We start from the raw sequence: 23959 nt of genomic DNA, 5'->3' as shown, positions 1-23959 counted from the left end.
CTCCCCCCCCCCGCAGTGAGAGAGAGACTTACTGGTGCTTAACTGGGTGTCATCTCCCTGACCCTGCCAGCTTATTAGCCACCCAAACAGTCTTCTCAGGCAATGTCAGCCCTTGCTTTTCCTTGCAGAACCCAGTATCCAAGCCGCTTTGAAGCATTCCCTTGCAGTATTTAGCCCCTCATCCACTGAACACTCACAGAATTTCCAGGTCAGCTGTCCCCAAAAGGAGAGTATTCACAACAGCTTGGATGATTCAGTTTAGGATCAGCTTTCTCATATAACACCACAGCACTGAGTTATATTTATAGTGAAAACAATCATAAGTTTATCATCAAAGATGGAGATTTAAGAGAGTATAGATAATGAAAAGTGAAAGGCTACATGTAAAACAAAATCATGACTCACTTTCTAGAGATTAAACTTAAATTCTATTTCAGGAAGTTTCTCACCCCAAATGTCTCTTGCATGTCTCTTCAGCCAAGCCTGGTTGAGATCCCATTTTCATGAATGTACACAACATCTGTTTAATTCCTTAGGTGTAGGCTAAAAGGGTGTCTTTTTGCCTTCCCCTTATATTTCCCAGAGTTAATTGTCTGTCCCCACAGACAAGGCAACCCTCTTTGGTTCAAGGTCTGTCTCCCTGTTGACTTTGTATGTAAATAAGTTGTGTTCTGTTGGCTTACAATACTTAATTTACATTTCAACAGAGATACACATCTTACCCCATCTGCAAGAAACCTGTTTTTCTCTTTGATTGGTGACAAACTTGAAAACATATTTGCAGTACGTATGCACGGCTCCCTAAATATCACCCATACATACGTCGCATGACAATCATGAGACTCAGCATGATATAAGTTGTTTGGGTTTTTTTAGAGACCTCCCATAACCTTATTCATGGATAAATACAATTAAAGCTGTGTGCTAGGTGTTGTGAGTTTGTCAGGCATGTTAGGGGTTTCAGTTACACAACAGTAAACCCTTTGCTAGTTGGCATTGAGGAGTTCTTCGGGTCATGGTAGCTTATAGCAGAAACTTCTGTTCAAGTAGCGTCCCTATGTGTGTTCCACTTCAGGTACACATGCACCCTGCTCATCTTTAATTGGAGATTTTCATTAGCAGTGTCTGTTTGGCTTGTGCATATGCTGCTGATATCTTTGTGCCCACACCAAGGCTATATCAGGCTGAAAAGGTGAACCGCCCTCCGTTTCTTCTCAACTCCCTTGGCCTGAAACGGATGTTCATGTGTCCACATTGTGCATGCCCTGGCTGCTTGCTGACTTTGGCCTAACTTATTTTAGTTTAGATAGCTTGTTTGTTTTATTTCCTGTGGGGAAATCCTCCCTTCACCCTGGTTTGGAACCAGGTTAGGAGAACCCAACTGTACACCAATCTCTGGGCATATCTAGTGCCCCTTCAACTTCAGCACAGCACTCTCCTTAAAAGAGAAAAGCCTCAGACCTTTTCTCAAGATCCCAAGAAGAGGTGCTCTAATTTGCCTCTTAAGGAATGCACTTCAAAAAGACCTCGCTCTCCAAGTTTGTCAACAGCCTCAGAGACTTCGACCTCAAGGCTTGGTACCGTAAAGGTGAAGGGCTCCTCCAGTACTGGCAAGGTGGGAAAATCCCATAGATCTTCTAAGAGAAATCATGGCTCTGAGAAGGCTCCAGTACATTCAGATGGTCAGAGCAAACACAGAAGACTGGTACTGTCAGGCTCAACCCCTCTTCTGGTATCCCTGTTGGGCTGTTTGGTCATGTAAGGCTAAACCTCCAGCTATATCAGCAGCATCTGTGAAGCACTCAAAACCATCCTACAGGGACACGGATATTGGTCTGCCAATATCTCAACCTCACTCAGTGCCGCAACTCTGCTTGGTACCACAAGACCTTAGGTACCTGAAAAACTTATTGGTGACTGCTGAACCAGATGGACCATTGCTTGCAAATACCAAATGTGTCTCAATACTGAGAACCACTCAGTCTCCAAACTCTTATGCATCCTTGGTATCATCTAATTCACCTCCCTTTTTGGTTGGAGCGCCCCTCTTAGAGAAAGAAGAGGATGATGATGATGGAGACCTACCTTCAGTATCTTCAGTCTCTGTCCAGGGTTTTCCCACATACACATATAGGAATCCCACTTCTCAAAGCCAGGGAGGATGTCCAGGGAACTTGTCACTCTTGGTGGGATGCCACCTTCTCCCCCTATGGCCCTCAATGGCCATACTGGGATCCCTGGGCAGCTTATCACCAACAGTTCTCCAGGCCCCCAACCCTCTCCCATCAGGGTGATAAGGAGACTCAAGCTTCTCCTTTCCAGCTACAGGAGGAAACATTTTGATGATCAGGAGGCTAGGGCAGACAGAGAAGCTACTCCTCAGACTACTATCTCCTCCTCATCACCAAATGAGGCAGTAATGCCTTCTCCATCTATAGCTGACGATTTTCAGCAGGTTCAAGTCTTCATTAGACAGGTGGCCAACTTCTTACAGATACCTCTTGACAAAGTCAAAGAATCTCAGCACAAACTTGGATATTCTTCACTCCTGAGATATCATCTAGAGTAGCCCTTCCTGACAACGAGGCTCTTATGGAATCTGCAAAAACCATTTGGCAAACCTCAGGCACAATAACACCTATATGTAATAGTTAAAAAGTATTATGTTCCCACCGAAGACTCAGAGTTCCTATTTTCTCATCCTCCACCCAAATGTGTCTGGTAGTGGATGTAGTGAATGAATGGGGCAAACAACATTGATATAAATCCACCCCATACAACAGTGACCAGAAACACCTGGAATCTTACTCATCAGCAAACCTACAATTTCACATTGTGAATTATCAGGTGCTGATGGCCAAATATAACTTAACAAATTATGCAAGATGTGATTCTCTTATTCAACACTTTCCTCCAGACCAAAGGGGGCAATATCAGGCTTATATTGCTGAGGGGCAGTTATAGGCCAGAACATCACTTCAGGAGGTTTGGGCACCACCGCCTGTTCTATCACTATAGCAGTTGGTAATGTAAAGGGCATCCAGCCTCTAGTTGCCTAGTTTCTCCAGAGAAGTCCAGAATATGGTAGAGGATCTCCCATTTTGATGGACTAATGTTGTTCACAGAGAATACTGACGAGTCATTGCATAACCTTGGACTCCAGGTCCACATTGCATTCATTAGCCCTCTATACTCCTGGAAACAAAAGAAAATTCAGTAGATTGCAAATGGGTGGGATCTTTGGATCAATGTAATTCTCTGGTTTTCAGAGACCAATTGAACCTTCAAGAAAGAGACATAGGTTCCAGAGAGAGAGATTCTCCAAACCACCCGACACAAGTTCGCAGCAGACTTCATCTTCGAAGCACCAGTTTTGACCAGATAGTTGAGGATTCAGACCCTCTGCTCTCTTTAGCCTGTCAGCTGCAACGATTTGCACGCTTCTCCACATCTGGAGACCAAGTTTCCCATTTCTGACAAGCATAGGAACATACCACCTCAGACAGATGGATGCTGAAAATAATAATATTGTGCTACACCATCCATTTTACCTCCCTCCCTCCTTCTAATCTCTCTCTCTCGATCAGTCTTCAGGGACCCCTCTCATGAGTTCTTACTAAGATAGGAAATACACTTCTTTTTTCATATAGGAGCAATAGAGCTGGTCCCCACTCAGCACCAGGGAAGGGGCTTCTACTTGAGGTACTTCCTTTTGCCAATAAAAATGGATGGGTGGAGACTAATCTTAGATATAAGACTCTTGAACAAATGTATGAGGTCTCAAAAGTTCAGGATGGTGACTCTAACAGCTATAATTCCTTCTCTAAATTCAGGGGATTAGTTTTCAGCTCTTTACCCTCAAGACACATACTTCCACATAGTGATACACACATCCCACAGAAGGTTCCTGCATTTTACCATAGCCCAGGATCATTTTTGGTACCGGATACTCCTATTTGGTCTCTCCTCAGCTCCAAGAGTTTTCAAAGGTTCTATCAGTAGTGGCTGCCTACCTGTGTCATCAGTAGGGCCCTACCAAATTCGCAGCAAATAGTCATCAGGCAACTGTAATATTCCTGTACCTCAATGATTGGCTGGTTAAGGGTTGGTCATAGCAGGAGGTGTTGACCACCAGACAGAAAGCACTTTCTCCATTCTTAAACTTGGGTCTTCAGTTGACTGGGAAAATCCACATTGATTCCTATACAGAATGTACAATTTATAGGGGAATCCCTGGATTTCTTGGCATCCAGAGCCTTTCTTCCTGTGGACAGATTCATGACAGTATCAACCTTGTCAGAACTATTCAAGGTAGCCCCCAGAGTTGAATCAGAAGCTGTGTTCAACTTCTGTTACAAATGTGCAAGCCGCCATATGACCTAAACATGCTAGATGACATCTTTGCTGTTTCCAGGGATGGCTCAGATCAGTTTACTTGCCAAACAGTCACAACCTCGACGAGGAATGTCAGTGTCTCAACAAGTGAAACACTCTCTAGACTGGTGGAAGGTTCATCGCAATGTAGGGTTGGGAGTTCTTTTCCTCCAACTGATGCCCACGATAACTATAACTACAGATACATCTCTGTTCAGATGGGGACCACATCTTGACACTCTAATGGTAAAGGGCAGATGGTTATCCCAAGAAACCACACTTCACATCAACGTGTTGGAGCTCAGAGCAGTTAGAAGTGCCTGCCTTCATTTTCTGCCTCTCATCAGACACTGGTCTATCAGACAATGTGGCCTGCCAGTTTTATATATATTGGCAGGGAGGAGCAAAATCCCCTTTCTCTGTACCAATGCAATAAGGTCATGGAACTGGTGTATAAAACATTGCATAAGAATTTTGGCAATGTGTCTTCTGGGCAGGTAAAATGACACTGAGAGTGTCAGCTGTATTTTTTCCCAGATTCTTGCTGACATATTTCAGACTTGGGGATTTCCAGAAGTGGACCTCTTTGGCACAGCTACACACACAAAATGCCATCGCATCTGTCTGAGGTGGGGGAGAGTGAGGTTGCCATTCCTTGTGGGATCCCTTCCTCCTCACTCATATGAAAAAGCTGTTTGTGTTTCCCCTGATGCCTCTAATTCTCTGAATAGTGAACAAAATCAGAAAGGAAAAGGGTGGGGTAGCATCATATATCAATCCAGCATCTTTGCCTTTTATTTCGATCACTCCTGAATAGTGCATATCCTTTAATATCTGTATTCCAGTCATGATTACTGTTCCTCCATGTTTCTGTTATCCCTAGAATACCTAGTTTCACATCCTGTATCAGTAGTTCTAGTTCCTCCATTTTGTTGCCCATGCTCCTCACATTAGTATACAAAGATCTCAGTTGTTTCTGTCTGACCTCACACAATTTCCTAGCTGGATTAGGTATAGTCCTTTAGCTGCCCCTACTTCTGATGTTCCTTTATTCTTTACTATATCCTCATTTGCCTGATTTTCCTTTTCCTATGTATTAAAACCAGGCAAACAAACTCACCTGTTTGTCGGGTACAAGCTGAAACTTAACACAAGAAGTCTTTTAGAAATGCCTACTATATACACAGCATATAGAACTTCATTATCCCTCAGGGTTACCTTTTGAGATCCGAGTCATTGGGGAAGCCTTGGCTGCATGGTCCAGGAATCCCCTGCAGTTAATGTAGGAACCCAAAGCTTCCATATACATGGCACTGTGCCTCTGGCATATTCTCCAGGAGATGCCAATTTTGAGGATAGAATCCCCTGCCCTGTCTTGGGCAGAGGCCCAGACTGATCTTTAAGACACTATGGAAGTCTATTTTTTTTTTCTTCTGCCCTTTCAGCCAACTCATGTAGGTTTTTCCGTGGGAGGAAAAAATCTGACTAATAAAGCTTTCACTTCCAAGCCATCTGGATGGCAATGACCAGAAATTGTTGCCCTCATGTGACTGATTCTTGGCCTATGTGAAATGAATTATTGGTTTCATTCTAATTTAAAGCAAACATGGCCACGTCACAAACTGGTCCATCGCTGTCTGACTTAGCAGACAGCCCAAAAATTGATGTATGCGTGGGGGAAACTTGCACAGCTGCTACCAGCATTGTACCTGTTCTTGGGTCAAATTAGAGCTTTTTGCTCTTCTTGGTTGTCAATCTGGAACATTTAATGAATAATATGTTCATTCTTTATGTTCATAATAATTAATCAGCATGTGTGTTGTGAACTCTCCAAAATTTGTGGTACAGTCTGAAGCCACAAAGGATTTTTGGGTTCAGGACTAGTTTTAGGACTAACATCTAGACTGAGTGGAGGTGTTCTGGAATAATAAATACTATATAATAAGCACAGAAGTAGCTATCAGAACCCCGTTATATTCAAGCACCGCTGTGAAAAAGAGGGTAGGAGGGCTTGACAGATTATAGTGTGGAAAAGAGGATTGCCCAGAGTGAGAGTTTGAAAAACTGAGACTATCAAGGCCAACCAAAAACTATGAATTTGCTTCAGTGAAGTGAGCATCCCTTGGTTAGGCTAATGCAATGGAACCACGCATGGGGGCTGAGAAAGAGCACCAGTATTTTTATAGGGCTGTGTGTATATATAGTCTGATATACTTCATTAGTTGTCTTTTAAATGGCCTAGTAAAATGCATAACTTCATTTACAAATATAATAATGTCTTAATGTATCAGAATACTGTAAGCATAAAGCAGGTTAGATTCTTATACCTAAATACTGGGCTAATTTCACTGTTTGAGTAAGTGGGTGTAACTCTATTGATTGCACTGGAATTGACTGCACTGTGCCTTGTGAATTTGTGCCAGTATTTATATTGCAGTTAGAAAAGCTGTATAACTTTTTTGTACCTGACTGAATCTGATTTGAAACTGTACCTCATTAATTGTGTGTAACTTCTTTTTCTCCTTCCCAAACAGTGTTCATTGCATTTGCTGTGGTTATAACTGTGGTCTCCCTGGTGCTGATTTTTGTTGTGGCTCCAAGGAAAGGTCAGACGAATATACTGGTCTACATATCAATTTGTTCAGTGATTGGTGCCTTCTCTGTCTCATCAGTCAAGGGCCTCGGCATTGCCATTAAAGAAATACTGGAGCAGAAGCCAGTTTACCAACATCCGCTGGTTTATATTTTGGTGGGGACTTTAGTGCTCTCGGTCAGCACTCAGATCAACTATCTTAACAAAGCATTGGACATGTTTAATACATCTCTAGTGACACCTATTTATTATGTGTGTTTCACTACTACAGTTGTGACATGTTCCATTATCCTGTTTAAAGAATGGAATAGCATGGACTTGGGTGATATCATTGGCAGCCTCAGTGGATTCTTCACCATAATCATAGGCATTTTCCTTTTGCATGTTTTTAAAAATACTAATATCACCCTGAAGCAATTGACATCTACAGCTATAAAAGAACCCTCATTGCCTCTGCATGGATATGATGCTCATCATACTTTATTGGAGAACATGGAGAGCCCCACGCTGGCATATGAGGAGGACAATCCTTTGTTCAGTCGAGGAAATGCACAGGGAGCTATTTGCCATTAAAATTTTGACATGCAAACCAGATCCACCTACATCAATCAGAACGGTCTCTGCTTTTTTCCTGGGGGAAAAAAAAAACTTTTATGAAGTGAGATAAATGTTGGCAACAACAGTGTGTGCTTGGAGAAATAGATAAGTCACTATGATGTTAGTTATTGAATGGAAAACTGTTGTATGTAATCAATGACACAAATAGAAATCTGCCATTGAGACTTTTTCATTGCCCATATCTCTGACAGTATATGACTTCCTCAGTCTCCTTATTGTGGTTTTGTCAATTGGAAGACTTTCTTTTTCAGCTGAAGAATTGCAATATGTGCAATATATATTGATAAAGTGCAATTTTCCTTCATGATATGGGGTAGTAAACACTTTATTAAGGTAACAGGCTCTTTATAGGTATCTTAATAAAGGCATTACGAGAAGAATATGATGACCATTTCAAAGATTGAAATGCTAATATATTGTCACGGTTAATGCATATATAACATTCAACTTTGAAGCCTATCAATTAGCAGATGTCCTGAAGGAAACACAGCTTTCCCCCATTAACAGTTCTATATTAAAACTTAATTTGTTTAAATGAGAACTTCATTTGTGAGCATTGAGCCCAGTTCAGATACTTTGAAACATAAACAGCATACTTTTGTAGCAGTTTTCTGGTATCTAGTCTCTTCGAGCTTTTTCTTTTTTCCTTTGTTAGTTCCTGTTTTTTGATGTTAAAGTCCAGTTCTTCTAACTGAGTCTGGATTTTTTTCCTATATAAAAGCTATACATGGAGCTTTTAACTATTTCTAATGCACTATAGTGTTGACTGTATATTAAGCAAAGAGAATACCATAATTTACCTTTACTGTACTGAGTGATCAAGGAGCATCAAATCATTGCATTAAGTGATTTGTCTAGCCCTTATTTTCTACAACTACTTAGTATTTGCCTCACAAATGTGTCAACTTCTTTTAAAATTATGTCTTGATGGCCTATCACCTGTGTTGCAAGAACCTCTAGGTCACAGTGTTGGCCATGAAACCTATAAAAGACAGCTGATCTATGCACAGATGATATTTTATTGCATAATTTCTATTTAATTTGACACCTCTTTCCCTGCCATATTGTGAGCCCGAAAGTGACTTCAGCTATCAGATGTGTAGGTCCAGTAGACTAGGATGGTCAAGTTCTATAGTGTCTCCTCAGCACAGCATCACCACACAGCGTGGCTCCCTTACTGAATTCCGAGCCTCTTCGGCAAGAGGTGATTTTAGGATTTAATCAATTCACTTTCCTTGCTCAAAAGTGATGTGTAAAACATGAGATGGGGGATTTTCAGTGTGTAACAAAGAAACACAAACAAATCTTTTGCAATTTAGAAAATGAAATGTTGCTCGTTCTACTTTTACAAAGTAAGCCTGTGCTGTGAAGTTCACTTTAGTTTAAATGCATAAGAAAGTTTCTTTAACTTTGAAGAGTTCCTGACAAGAGGAAAATGGACTGCCATGTTTCACAAGTATTTGTATGTCTGCATAACTTATAAGGTTGTGTATTTTATTTAATTTTTGGGAGGTATTCTTAATGTGTCTTATTTGCTAATGATGATTGTTTCCCCTTATTATTTGGAAACCACCAAAAACCAGACTGATAATAGTGTTCAGAACACTAGTGTAAAACCATTTTAATCCCAAGTTTTAAACTAAATATACCTTTTTTAGCTTGGTTATGAGGGTAGTTGGAACACATTGACACAGACTATCAGTTATAGCAAGCATTTGCAGATTGCCTTTAAACCACCCTCCCGTGAAATACTAGTTTGACTGAAGTGGTTTGTCTAGCTGTAATCCTCAGTAAGGTAAATACGGTATTACAGGGAAATGTTGCTATCATCAGATCCTTTCTTCACTCAGAGTTCAGGATCATAGCCTATTACAACTGCTTTTGAGAAGCATGTGGAATAAGGCTGGAATAGTTGCAGCAATGTTGCATGCAACAGGAATAGACTTACAAAAAGTCTTCTCACTTTTTAAATACGAGCGTTCATATAGCTTTAGATGTTCTTCAGACATTCCAAATGAGCAATACAGGGGATGTACAGAGACTATTTGGGGTTTTATTAGTCAGGTGTGTAAGATCAAACTGTTCAGCACAAAAAGTGGGTAATACGTTACTGTAAATTTACACCATTAACTTTAGAGAGTTTGGCCTTTTAATAAAAACTTGCATTGCTTCTCAGTGGAAATTAATTATGCTGGTTACAGTGTAACGTTTAGAACAAAGTTTGTATTTTTTTTAAAAGGAAGTCTATTGGCATATGGCTTGCCTATGTTTTCATGTATAACTATCATAGTTGTATGCACAAATGGTTATTTGCATGAACACATGCCCAGTTAGACATGTTTGTATATGTATTACTATTTTTTAAATGAACTCCTACTTGTACATTTTTGCATATGCACATGGGCTACCTATTTTTAAACCTGGCTCTGACAAAATCTGCGTGGTTGTAATAAGTATGAAATAAGTCTTTCCTGATGAACCTGGTTAGTTTGTAATCATACAAAGTTAACTTCCATAAAGAAAAATGGATGTAAAACTTGTTTTTCCTAAAGTATCAAAACCCCATAGTTAATGCTTATTTTCATTATGTCCAAGAACACTAGAATGTCAATAAAGGAAATAATTGTTTTTATTATGAGATTTGATTCTTAAAATACTTTTGAATGAATTACTTAACTAAAAGAGATTTTATATTTTGTTGGAAAGGTTTATATTTAGTGATTGCTTCCCTTGAAGGGTTTTAAAGTTTTAATTTGAGTATAAAGATATTCCACTGTTTTGTCTTGTAATAAAAAGTATATATTAATTATGTGCTAGATCATGTTTTCTTTAAGAGAAAATGCAGTAAATAGGTTAAATGCTATAGTAAAATCAAACATATCTGTTTAATCTGAACAGAACTGTATTATCTCTGTGGTATCCCATCATATGTATCATTTATATACATGCCCATCTAAATGAAGGAGATTGTTAGGCTGAGTTCAGTGTAGATAATGGCCTGATCATGAACTCACCTGTATCAATTTTGCAGCAGTGTTAACTGCATTGACTTGAGGGGAGTCAGTCTGCATTTAGACCAGAACGGCTGAAATCAGAATCTAGCCTATAAGCTTTAATCAGTACAATTACCCTATTATAACTCATTCATTATTATAATTCTATTTTTGAATACCCAAAGATGTGCAAGGCACCTTCCAAGACAGATTAAATACAGGCCCCTCCAGACAAAAATGGCACAAGGAGAGGAAAAAGAGGGTGACAGTAACAAGTTCATATAGTTTTGCAGCAAGGCACATGTATAGCTTAGTAGGTTTGTGTTTTGTTTTGGTTTGTTTTTTTTTAAAGGGAACTTTCTTCTTGTTTCTCATAGACAAGATGGCAAAAGTAAGATTTTTTTTGGGGGGAACCATTTGTATGTGGTAAGGGAGGTTGGTATATAGGTGTAGGGATGAGAACAGTTCCAAGTTTTAAGGGAGCAGCATGCTATAAGGGGTGGAGAGAAAACGCCAAAGAAGGTAGTGAAGTTGCTTTCAGCACCAGAGCAGACAGAGAGTTAGAAAATGAGACCAGGTCTGAGAAATGCTGTGGATAAGGTAGGGGTTTACTGTGGACTTTGCACAGCAGAAGACCAACAGTTGAAAGAGATTGAATGATACAGAAGATGATGGACCAAAACAGGATAGAAACAGGGCCAGATCACACCCCCAAACATCCACACATAGAGAGTTACCTCCTCCTGTGTGTGGAGGTGGGGTCTCAGTTGCTTCCTTGGCACTGTATTCAGTCTGTACATACGCTCCATTCTGTGGAGTCCTCTCTTGGTCTGCAGTAAAAATAAAATGGAAATTCATGAGGTGGTAGCAATTACCATCCATTCCCTAACTCTGCAACTTTCTTGCTGCAATGGCAGCAAGGGAATGGAATCTCTGCTCTTGGTACTACAAGATAGGCAAATAATACTACAAAAAGGACTGTATTCACAGAAGATGGCCTCAAATTTTCTTTTTAGTAACTTGACTGTATTGTTGAGATGGTGAAGAAGGTCAAATATGCTCTGCAAGGAAAGCAAGCCAGCTGTTAGACTAACTGATACTTATATTTAGCAAGATAATGCTATAAAATTCTATAATGCTATAGAGATAATTGGGGGGTGGCATGAGTGGGAAAGAGAAAAACAAACCACGTCTAAAAAGCATGTTGGCTAATGACCTGAGGAGGTACAATGCCTTTAACTAAGCAGCAAATCTCAAAAGATCCCTGTTAGGTCAGGGTAATTTTGTTGAAGTTATTTTATCATTTGCATGGAAAACATCTGAAAACTTAGCTGAGCAAAACACTGGAAATGCACCATGGGAACAACCCAACATTAGCAGGATATGGACTAGTGAGATGATCTGATAAGTCGTTCCCACCTCTGGCTTCTGTGATTCTTCTTTCCTGAGTTTTAAGTTGTTTTTCCTCAAATGCCTAATACAATAAACACAAGAATGTTATTTATAAAGTAACATGAAGTGTTTTTGAGGAGTGGGGGATAGTTAAAGAGTTCAAAAGGTGATATCTTGGTTTGTGTCAGAATTTGAAAGAAGTCAGATATCACCTGGCTGTAAGCTAATCTATATACAAGGTATTCATAGGGTAATACAGTGTCAGGGTGCCAAATGCCAATTAACTAGTAAATTATATATCCAGCTAGTGAATGATAGTGCAGACTTTGTTATTATTGACATAAAACTTGTTAGCTAAGTACAACAGATTTCATGATAAACACATCCGGTAAAATTTTCAAAAACACCCAACTGGCATAGGGTCCTAAGTTTGGCTCCTAGGTCAGTTAGGCACTTTTGAAAATTTTATACATTATGGTTTAGTGCATTGTGTTGGGATTTGCAGTAACTAATGTTTAAAGGATCTAAAGCTACAAGGAAAATATATCCGTATATTGATTATAGACTTTTTGAGGGAACTCAGATATGTCAGACAGCAGTGAGTGAGTAGAAATTGATTAGATCCATGTCAATCAAAACGATAAAATATAACAAAAAAGAGGGAAAATAAAATTTTAAGATAAATTCTTGGTAATATTAGGCACTCCCTATGTCCCATATGCTAAAGTTAACAATAAGTAATTTAATCATCTGAGGCATGCAATCTAATAATAAGCTGTATCTGCCTTGTCAGAAAATAATGTCTAATGATTCTGATTTTTGTCACATAGATTCAATTTACTCTCTAAAATACTTTTCACTTATTACCAGGCAACTATGAAAATTCTGTACATATGAATATTAGATATTTACAGCTGAGATATTTTTCAATAGTAACTTTAAATGTGCTTTTTTCCCAGCAAAGCCAATATAAAACTTACATCCAAAATATTGGTATGCCTCCTATGTCCTCCTACGAGTCCTTTACTCATACTGTGAGTAATGCTAAATGGTTGAGTGTTCTCATTTTGTAATTAGGCATTCTGTACATCGAAAAAATGAGATCTTTATTCACCCACACAACAGGGCTAGCAAAACAGACTTTAGTCTTCTGTTTTCCAAGGGCACCGTAGAGCTGATCTTTCTGTCAGTACCTGTTAGTAAATACTAATATCTTTAATTCTTTCTTTCCGTATATTTGATTCATTTATATGTATTAATTATTCTTTAGAATCTTTATCTTCAACAAAGACTATGTCTGAAGTCTAAGGCCCAAAACACGGGTCTTGACCAATGTGTAATCCTTTTCAGGAATTTTTCATTATGCTGTATTTAATAACTCTAGGGCACCTTTATGTCTATGTCTATAAAACTCTAGATATTCTTGGAAACCATCTCCTTAATGTATATATAAAATGCTAACATTAGCATATATAGACTAGGGAAACTAATAAGAGATTATTGTTATAGCAGATGTTTTCTGTTGGGGAAGTCAACATGGAAGAATGATTGTGGGGTAGACTCAGAGATATTAACCTGAAGAATTGTTAGTCCTCTGAGCTGTAAATAATCATGCCTTCTCACATGAGTCAGGTAAACTGAGACTGTATAAAAATGTCATCACAACACATGTTTCTGGGAGAATATTCTTGGCAACTAGGTTTCCTTTGTCTGAAACCCTATATAAAGATAATGATATGAAAACTTGGGTTTGGGGAAATGAAAACTGCATGTCCCTTTCAAATGCAGGTCAGACACACATCCAGTTCTTAGTCTGACAACAAAGGGTGGTAATGTATCTATGTCTGTGTTCTGTATAGTGCTGTACTAATCTCTGATTAATAATCTTAGATTAAATAATTTCATTTGAGCCTGTTATTTTGACAACCTCGAGTCATTAACTCAGACACGCAACACCTTCAAAGATGGTCAATAGGAGTTGAGGTCACTCAGCACCTTCCAGGATCAGGGCAATATATATTCACTCTAAAAAGAGAGGATAAAAAACTTGATCTCTCCTTCACCTGCCTATTATTTTTAAATTTAAAGTTCACTAAGTATATGTTCTACAGTTTTTTTATAAATCTTACCATAAAACTTGCTGATAAAACAGTTGGATATTGCTTTTGTATATTATCCACGGCACTTTAATTACACTTTGTAGTACAAGGAAAAAGCATTTCTTCTGCTTAAGTTTACTCAATACAGAATATTGAGAATGATGAATCAGATTCATTAGCCTGCTTCACTAAATATGCAATGAAGTATTATGATTCAGAATGAGTCAACAACTTACTTTTTATTAGTACATACTGTAAAACTTCCTTCACTAAGTTATCATTCCATCATGCCAGGCTGGCTACTGCCTTTTATATTGTTACAATAACATTCACCAGCACAAGGACACACAGAAGACATGCTGATGTGGACCATGTAAGGACAGGATAAGTATGGTTCCACTGACACACAGAATGAACACTGGTTAAATAACCACAAACAAAAGGTAAATGGCATTGTAACGTGTTTGTGGGACGCATCTAGTGGGGGGCTGCAGTGATCACTATTCAGTTAGAGGGAGAGGAGAGGCACATGCTAATCAAACTTGCAGATTATACTGAATGGAAGTTACTGCAAACATTATATACACAGACCACGTCGGTCCCGTCCCGTCCCCCCGAATTTGTCCTGAAAACTATGTGGTAAGCAACGTATGTGGGATGATTACAGACAAGTAACAAGGCGAGGTCCCTGACCCAAAGATCTTACAATCTAAATCAAATGAATAATTGACAGACAATGAGGAGGAGAGAGACAACAGAAAACCAAGAGAGAAGGAAAACCTGCTTTTGTTGGTAACATTGTTTAATGTAGAGCTGGATTTTCAAGCTTTTCTTCTTACAGATAAATTGTGGATGAACATAACATAAGACAGGTTTCAGAGTAACAGGGGGGTGGAGGGTGAGAAAACCTGGATTTGTGCTGGAAATGGCCCAACTTGATGATCACTTTAGATAAGCTATTACCAGCAGGACAGTGGGGTGGGAGGAGGTATTGTTTCATGATCTCTGTGTGTATATAATATCTGCTGCAGTTTCCACGGTATGCATCCGATGAAGTGAGCTGTAGCTCACGAAAGCTCATGCTCAAATAAATTGGTTAGTCTCTAAGGTGCCACAAGTACTCCTTTTCTTGATAACATAAGAATGGCCATACTGGGTCAGACCAGAAGTCCATCTAACCCAGTATCCTGTCTTCTGACAGTGGCCAAAGCCAGGTGCCTCAGAGGGAATGAGCAGAACAGATAATCAAGTAATCCATCCCCTGTCGCCCACTCCCAGCTTCTAGCAAAGAGAGGCTAGGGACACCATGGTTGCTTTGCAATTTCCCTCCCTCTTTGATATACTCATGGGTAAGAGAAGAAGTGGAATGTTGTAACATAAGTAATGATCAGAAGCTGAAAGAAATTAGTTGGAAGGGAGAGAGAGGATGGCACTTTACCAAAAGGAGGGGTTTAGTCTATTCCAAGCATAGAGTGCAATATGAAAAAGGCACGAAGTCATGAGCACAGGCAGGCTATTAATGGAGCAGACTGGTGAGGGGGCAGATGAAGCATACAACACAAGAATGAGGATAGAAGGATCCAAGATCTGATGTGTAGGCTGAAGTGGAGCTGTGTGAAGCCTTGACAATAATGAGCTTGAATTTAATATGGAAGAAGTCAGGAAAGCGACTCCTAGAAAGGAATGACATGGTCTGAACAGAGAGAGAGAGAGAAACAGATGTCCAGTGAAGACCAGAATAATACCTAATATCCTGGGAAAAGTTTAGAAACATAGGCAGGCAATGACAAAAAGATTCCATCTGGGAAAATGCTTTGTGTGTGTATCTGCTCTCTTTCATGACAAAAATAACGCTACTTTCTCTGAGTGATTGTTGCTGGGTATTTGAAGATGTTCAATAGTTTGAAATCTTAGAACATGTGATGTGAGAGCCTGATTAGTAGGTAGAGTCCAGGTGAGGCAGTCAAAGATGTATTATCTATGCAGATTGAGTCTGTGCATCATTCATTATATCCAGATCAGAATTTCAACTCTGTGATTTGCTAATGGTTGTGAAATTAATCTCTCTAATAACAACAAAAAGAATAATTGTATTAGTTTGGGCTCTATATGAAACTGAAAAAAATCCCTCTGAAGGGTCAGATTCTTCAAAATTTATGCATGTTGAGTAATATCTTATGCTGTGAGACGTCTCGTTGAAGAAAATGGGATGAGTCACTAAGGTACTACTAAAGTTGGGCCATTTCCTGCACAAATCCAGGTTCTCTCACCCCCTCACCCCCCTCCCAAAAACCACACACACAAATTCACTATCCTGCTGTGTGAGTTTGTGTGTGTGGTTTTTGGGAGGGGGGTGAGGGGGTGAGAGAACCTGGATTTGTGCAGGAAATGGCCCAACTTTATTATCATGCACATTGTGTAAAGAGTTGTCACTTTGGATGGGCTATCACCAGCAGGAGAGTGAATTTGTGTGGGGGGGTGGAGGGTGAGAAAACCTGGATTTGTGCTGGAAATGGCCCACCTGATGATCACTTTAGATAAGCTATTACCAGCAGGACAGTGGGGTGGGAGGAGGTATTTTTTCATATTCTCTGTGTATAAATAAAGTCTGCTGCAGTTTCCACAGCATGCATCCGATGAAGTGAGCTGTAGCTCACGAAAGCTAATGCTCAAATAAATTGGTTAGTCTCTAACGTGCCACAAGTACTCCTTTTCTTTTTGCAAATACAGACTAACACGGCTGTTACTCTGAAACATAAGGTACTACTAAACATTAATATGGGTTGCACAATCAGACTCTACATACTAGTTTCCGCATGAGGTACTAAATATTTGAAGAGATTTTTCTGGATGGGACAGTAAAGGTGAAGGATTAAAGGCCAGAGCAACAAGAAGTGCTGAAAGAATTGGACTCTACAAGAATATGATAGTCATTTGGGGTAGGAGAGTAAAAATAATAATAGTCTGAATTACTGCAACATCCTTCTCCATGACCTTCATAAATGCAGTTGTGCCCACTCAGAATGCTGCTGCAAAGATCATTCTTATCTTTGAGTGACTGCACATGTGCATTCCATTCTTGGTGTCTGTGCGCCCAGCACATAACTGACGGAAAGTTTTTCCCTCAGCAGTACCTGTTGGGTGGCTTAAGTGCTCCCTGCACCACTGCGTGAAGGTATAAAGCGCGGAGCTGGCCCCTCCCCCTCTGTTCCTTCTTACTGCCTAGGACAGTCACGGGAACCTCTGTCAATTGCTAGAGCAGTTTTCTCTCAGCCTTTGTGTACACAGTCTAGTTGTAGGTTAGTTTTAGTAGGTAAAAGCAAAATGTTTGTTTTTTTCCTATTTTGGGGTTCTGTTGCCCATTCTGGGGCATGCCTCGATCACTGGACTTCAAACTATGTGCTTCCTACTCAAACCCTATGCCTGTGAGCCACCCACATGGCAGTTATTTTAAGTGCCTAGGCACAGCACACATGAAGGACTAGTGCCAGATTTGTTGGGACTTCAAGGCCAGGATGAAAAAAGATAGGGAGGCTAGGCTGAAGCTCCTGCTAATTGAGGCAGTGCTGAGAGCACACTGGGAGTTGTGCTGGTCTGAGCTGGGGCCGAGTGCTGCAGTTTCAGTCAGAAGTGTGCCTTCAAGACTGTTGGGAGTCCTGGCACTGGTTACCCTCGCCTGTGCTAAGGAAGTAGCATAAGCCTTCCACAAAGGCACCATCAAGAGGAAGATCTCCACCCCACAAGTCAGGAAAGGGCGGTAAAGGGGAGTCAAGTAGAGTGCAACCGAGATCGAGGCACTCCTCCAAATTGTTGCCTAAGACGGCACCATTGAATCCAGTGCCAAAACAGGCATCATTGAGTCTGGTTCCAGAAACGGAATTGTCAGCATCAGTGGCTCTGCATCGATCAGATACAATTTTGCTGCTAACTATGCCAGAGTCATTTACAGTGGCAAGGCATTTACTCATCAGTGCCAGTATTGCTAATTGTACAGGAATCGGCTCCCTTGGTATTATCAGACCACCCAACACCAACAACTGCAGTGCAGCACTTGATACCGCACCAGCTACCTACTTCCTGGACAGTCTGTCCATTGGTACCATCTAAGAGAAAAACAGCAATGTGTCTCCAGCCACCAGGCTTTCAGAACTAGTCCCCGGGGTTGACAGAAAGGGAGTTGTCTTCATTGGATTCTGAGATGGGATCATATGTGTCTCAACCTCTGAATAGGACCTGCCACTCCACACCTAGATCCTTCCTCTCCAGGTACCCTCGCAACTGCACAATCGGAGCTTCGAGGGGAATGTGGCCAGGAGGTCACTGTGGTCTGGCCCCTTTCAGTGGCTCTTTTGGAACCACAAAGAATTTCCCCCAGCTTCTAGATCCTCCCCTTCTCATTCCTACAAAGTGCCCTAGTCCAGATGGGGTGAGTCCTTGCATCAAGCTGCCCTGACCCCAATGTCCAGTACTGGTCCCAGAGCCGAGCATCAGGAAGAAGCCTTCTGCAGAAGAGGTTCAACCACAACCAGTTTTATCTTCACCTTTGTCCTCTCTGGATGAGGTGGTTTCCTCGGAGACAACATCACCGCCTCCTGACAACTAAAAGATTTATCAGGAATTGTTAAAGAGAGTAACTTTTTGGACTTTTGCATTCGGGTCAAGGAGGACAGGGACTCCTCTTATCACCTGAGGTCCTCCAGGGTCACTAGTGGTCGCAGTAGCTAATGAGAGGGCACGCCGGAGGCATCGTGCTGAGACCCCCAAATCAAAAGAGGCAAAAGAACAGGATTTATTTGGTAGAAAAGTTTATTTGACTGGAGGATTGCAGCTTAGAATTGCCAACCACGAAGCTCTACTGGGGCATTATGATTTTAATTTGTGGGGACCACTGGAGAAATTAAAAGATCTCCTCCCTGCAAATGTGAGGCAGCAATTCTGTTCATGGGTGAATGAGGGCAGATTAGTGGTGGGGACTTCATTGAAGGCTGGGCTGGGTGCTGCCAACTCAGCTGCCAGGAGCCTGGCTTCTGCGGTCTCCATGCACAGATCCTTATAGCTGCAGTCTTCTGGTCTACTCTATGCAGACCAGATTACTATGCAGGACTTGCCTTTTGAGGGTCCTTCTCTGTTCTCAGAGCAGACAGACAGCATTTTCCTTGGCCTTAAGGACTCATGAGTGACCTTGAAATCCTGGGGTCAGAAAGCACTGTCAGCCTCAGCAGATACATTGTGATCCCACTTTGCCCTGCTCATCAGGACCTGTCAAAAAAGAAGAGCAGGGGTTTTAGGTGCAGGCTCATCCATCCTTCTGTATCTGCTCCAGCTCCTAGGCTTTCTAGACACACAGGAAGTGCTAAGCAATCATTTTGATGGGTCGGTCAAGGACACCATGCCAGTCTCCATGCTTCCAAACCCTATCTCCCCCATATTTGCAAAACAGTTTTGCCCACTTCCACAGTGTATGTTCCCAAATTACTTCAGACCCATGGGACTTGAGCACTGTGGAGGTGGGCTATATCCTCCAATTTGTTTCTACTCCTCACTCCTACCCTTCCTCCCTGCCCCTCCAGAGACCACTCTCATGAGGAGCTCCTTCTCCAGGAGGTACAATCTTTCCTTCAGGCAGGTGCCATAGAGGAGGTTCCACAGTGTCATAGAGGGACAGGGTTTTATTCCTGCAATTTCCTAATCTTGAAAGCAAAAGGGGGTCTGAGACCAATTTTAGACCTGAGTCAACTCAACAAATTCTTAAAAGAGAGAGGTTTGCATGGTCACCCTAGCTTCTATTATCCCCTTTCTGGAGACTAGTAGCTGCCATTGACTTCAAAGATGCTCACAGGAAGTAGCTCAGATTTCTGGTAAATTAAAATCATTATCAGTTCACCATGCTACTATTTGGCCTGTCAGCAGCTCTCAGAAGTTTTATGAAAGTTAGTGGTAGCTGCCTTCCTCAGAAGATCAGGAGAGCAAGTTTACCTCTACTTGGATGACTTGTGAGGGACCAATTCAGGGTGCAGGTGTTGTTCATTGTATCTCCGATCCAATCAACATTCATTGTTCTGGGACTGCTAATCAATGCAGAGAAACCTCTCCTCCCCTGTGAGCAAAGAATAGAGTTTATAGGGGGCTGTAACAAACTCGATTAAAGTCAGAACTTTTCTTCCAGACTCAAGGTTTCAGGCAATTCAATCAATTGTTATAGCTCTCAAAGCTTATCCAGTCATGACAGCATGAAACTGTTTGAGGGTCCTGAGGCATATGGCCTTGTGCACACATATGCTTCAATATGCCAGTCTGCACCTCAGAATGCTACAGGATTGGCTAGCCTCAGTTTACTCACCAAACCATCACCATCTAGTTCAGTGGTGAGGGTGCTCTCTCATGTCCTGCCTCCCTAGATTGCTGGGCAAGTGGCCATCAATGTATGCATCGGTGTTCCCTTTGCCCACCCACAACCAATGCTCACTTTAGTGACTGACACTTCTGCCCTGGGCTGGGGGCCCATCTGAGTTCTCTACAGACTCAGGGACTATGGTCTGCAGAGGACTTAGTTTAACAAATCTACATCAGGGAGCTGAACGCTGTGAGGTTGGCATGCCAGGTATTTCTGCCGCAGATCAAGGGAAGCAGCCTGTTAGTCCTCACAGACAACAGAGTGGCAATGTTGTACTTCAACAAGCAGGGAGGAGCCCACCCTGCTTTGCTCTGTCAAGAGGCATCTCTGTTTTGTGTATTCTGCATTGCCAGCTCAATAGATCTAGAAGCTTCTTACATATTGCTGTTCCAAAACAATCTTGCAGACTACCTGAGCAGATCATTTATGAGTCACCACAAGTGGTCTTTTTGCTTGGATGTGGCTAGATTCACCTTCGAATAGTGGGAGTCTCCCCAGGTAGACTACCTGCAACAAGGATCAACAGAAAGTGTCAGCAGTTCTGTTCTCTATGTGGTCACAGTCCGGGTTCCTTGACAGATGCATTCTTATTACCATGGTCAGACAGGATCCTCTTTGCTTTCCCACCAATTCCACTCATTCACAAGGAATTACTGAAGATAAGAGGAGACCAGGCCAGAGTCATACTCATAGCCCCAGCGTGGGCCTGTCAACACTGGTTTGCCACTCTCCTGGCATGGTCTGTGAAACCTCCAATTTCACTTTTACTGGGCTCGGACCTAATGTCCCAAAATCATGGTTGTGTATTCCACCCAAGCCTGCACACTCTTCATTTAATGTATGGATGCTCCATGGCTAGACGTTAGGGAGCAGTCTTGCTCAAAAGAGATTCAAGAAGTTCTGCTAAATAGTAGAAAGCTAGTAGGGTTACTTATCTCTTTAAGTGGAGACGTTTTTCCATCTGGTCATGCCATTCTGGAATCTCACTGTCCTGTTCTTCAATTCAGCCCATACTAAATTACTTATAGTATCTGAAACATCAAGGATTGACTGTTAATTCTATCAAGATACAGCTATCAGCTATTTCAGCTATCCTTCAGAAGGATAATCACTCTGTTTTTTTCTAACAACATGCTAGTACGGTTTTTTGAAAGGCTTAGTCAAATTGTATCATTAGGTGCTTGACCCTGTTCTCCCGTGAGACCTAAACTTAGTGTTGTCAAGCTTATGGGTCCCCCTGTTTGAGCCTTTGGCCACTTGCTGTCTGCTACATCTATCAATGAAGGTGGCATTTTTGGTTCCCAGCTTTCTGATAGAGGTAATGGCAAAGCTGCACATGTTAATGTCTAGGCCTCCCTATACTATCTTCTTTAAGGAAAAAGTTTACCTGCACCCTCAGCTGAGGCTTATCCCGAAGGCAGTGTCCTCTTTCCATATCAACCAGCCAATTTACTCACCTGTATTCTTCCCAAAACCACACTTGATCTGGGAAGAGGAACATTTGCACACTCTGGACGTCATAAGAGCACTGGTGTTCTACCTTGACAGAAGCAATTCCATAAGTCCTCTCAACTCTTTGTGGCAGTTGCAAATAGAATGAAAAAACAATCAGTCTCTACTCAGATAATTTCTTCTTGGATAGTTTCATGTATATGCATGTCCTATGACCCGGCTAATGTCATGCCGCCGAGCAGAGTTGCAATTCATTTGATGAGCTCACAGTCAGCCTCTGTGCCTTTTCTGGCAAATGTTCCAATTCTGGCCATTTGTAGAATGGTAGCTTGGACCTCTGCCCACATGTTTGCTTCTCATTAAGCTGTCACTCAGGACTCAAGAGACAATGCTGGAGTTGAATGAATTGAGCTCCTGACTTTATTTAGATAGGAGGTGGGATCAGAGTCTGATTCATGGCTTGTAAGTCACCAGGAGTGGACTGCACATGTGCAACCACTCCAAGAAGATAAACAGTTACTGAACTGTTCCATAATTGTTATTTTTGAGATGTGTTGTGCATTTCTATTTCATGACTCACCCTGCTGTCCTCCGCACTGGAGTTCTGGCAAGAAGGAACTGAAGGGGGCTGGGGGTAGCTTTATCCTTTTTACCAGCACACAGTGGTGTGTGGCCGCAGAGGGCACTCGAGGCACCCAATGGGTACCACTGAGGGTAAAAGGTTTCCAACAACTGTGTGCTAGGAACTGTGATACAGGAGAGCCAGGGAGCAGTGGTAGAGGGGAAATATATAAGCCCTAGGCTAATTAAGGCGTGGTTCCCTGTAGACTAGGGAGGGTGGCTACGGGTTAATTGAAGCACCTGTAGTCAATTAAGGACCTGTCAGGAACCTAATAAAACCTACTGCTTCAGGGAAGAAGAAGACGACTAGAACTTGGAGGTGTGTTTTGAAAAATCAGAGAACCGGAAAAACCAGGGAGACCCTGCCCCAGCAGGGAAGGGAGACTCCCTTCCTCAGTGTCTAAGGACTGAAGGTACCCCACCCAAGGGGGAAGAGGGTAAGAACCCACAGAGGCTGGGGCTCAGAGTGAGGAGCAAACCCAGAACCCTCCCCTACTTCCCTCCTCTACCACCTTCCCGGGCCACTAGCGGGGCCCTTGGTGCCCCAAAGAGCAGGGGGAAAGGGGTGGCATCTTAGCCCCTGCCAAGAAAAGCACAGGACCGACCATACTAGCACTGGCTATCTTGTCACAGAACACAGACACCAAGAGTGGAATGGACAAGAACAAATGGATACCAGTAAATTTAGGTTTGAAATTAAATGGTGGTTTCTAACCATCAGAGGAATGAAGCTCTAGAACAGCCTTCGAAGGGGAGTTGTGGGGGCAAAAACCCTAATATGTTTTAAAACTGAGCTTGATAATTTTATTGGAGGGGATGGTGCGATGAGACTGCCTACAATGGCATATGGCCCATCGATGACAGCTATTAGCAAATATCTCCAATGGCCAGAGATGGGACACTAGATGGATAAGGCTCCAAGTTACTACAGAGAATTATTTTCTAGGTATCTGGCTGGGGGGTCTCGCCCACATGCTCAGAGTCTAACTGATCACCATGTTTAGAGGCAGGAAGGATTGCAGATTGGCAGAGACACCGGAACTTTTTCACCTTCTTCTGTAACATGGAACCCATGTCACTTGCTGGTTTGCACTGGAGAAAACGGTGGATTCTCTGTAACTTGAAGTCTTTAAATTAAGATTTGAGGGCTTGAGTAACTTAGCTAGAGGTTATGGGCCTACTTCAGGAGTGGTTGAGTAGATTCTGTGGCCTGCAATGTGTAGGATATCAGACTAAATGATCATGGTAGTCCCTTGTGGCCTTAAAGTCTATGAGTCTATGCACAACACTTCTTTAAGAACAACAGTTATGGAACAGGTTACTAACAGGTTTTTTTCCTAGCCTGTTGCTATGACCCTATCACTCCTCTCTTTGAATCCTTCCACTGGCTCCCCCTTCTCTAGTGCATCATACATAAGCTGCT

General features: G+C 41.7%; 1 protein-coding gene and 1 long non-coding RNA gene across 2 annotated transcripts in view; one reads left to right on the top strand and one right to left on the bottom strand.

Moving 5' to 3' along the window:
- Positions 1-10184, top strand: part of NIPAL1 (NIPA like domain containing 1) — a 45247-nt gene extending 35063 nt beyond the window's left edge. The window contains exon 6 of the mRNA XM_084625958.1: positions 6909-10184. Coding sequence (XP_084482084.1) covers positions 6909-7540 — 632 coding nt within the window. The 3' untranslated portion in view covers positions 7541-10184. The remainder of the gene's footprint in view (positions 1-6908) is intronic.
- Positions 10185-18919: 8735 nt separating this feature from the next.
- LOC311519993 lies at positions 18920-21488 on the bottom strand. Its single transcript, XR_014711439.1, has 3 exons — positions 20875-21488; positions 20046-20166; positions 18920-19328 (listed from the first exon to the last, which is right to left on the bottom strand). It is a non-coding gene; the product is annotated as an uncharacterized lncRNA (long non-coding RNA).
- Positions 21489-23959: the final 2471 nt, after the last annotated feature.

Source organism: Lepidochelys olivacea (genome assembly GCF_965140295.1).
Source record: "Lepidochelys olivacea isolate rLepOli2 genome assembly, chromosome: 4".
In the NCBI taxonomy this organism is placed as follows: domain Eukaryota; kingdom Metazoa; phylum Chordata; order Testudines; family Cheloniidae; genus Lepidochelys; species Lepidochelys olivacea.
This window is presented reverse-complemented; position numbering and strand designations above follow the sequence as displayed.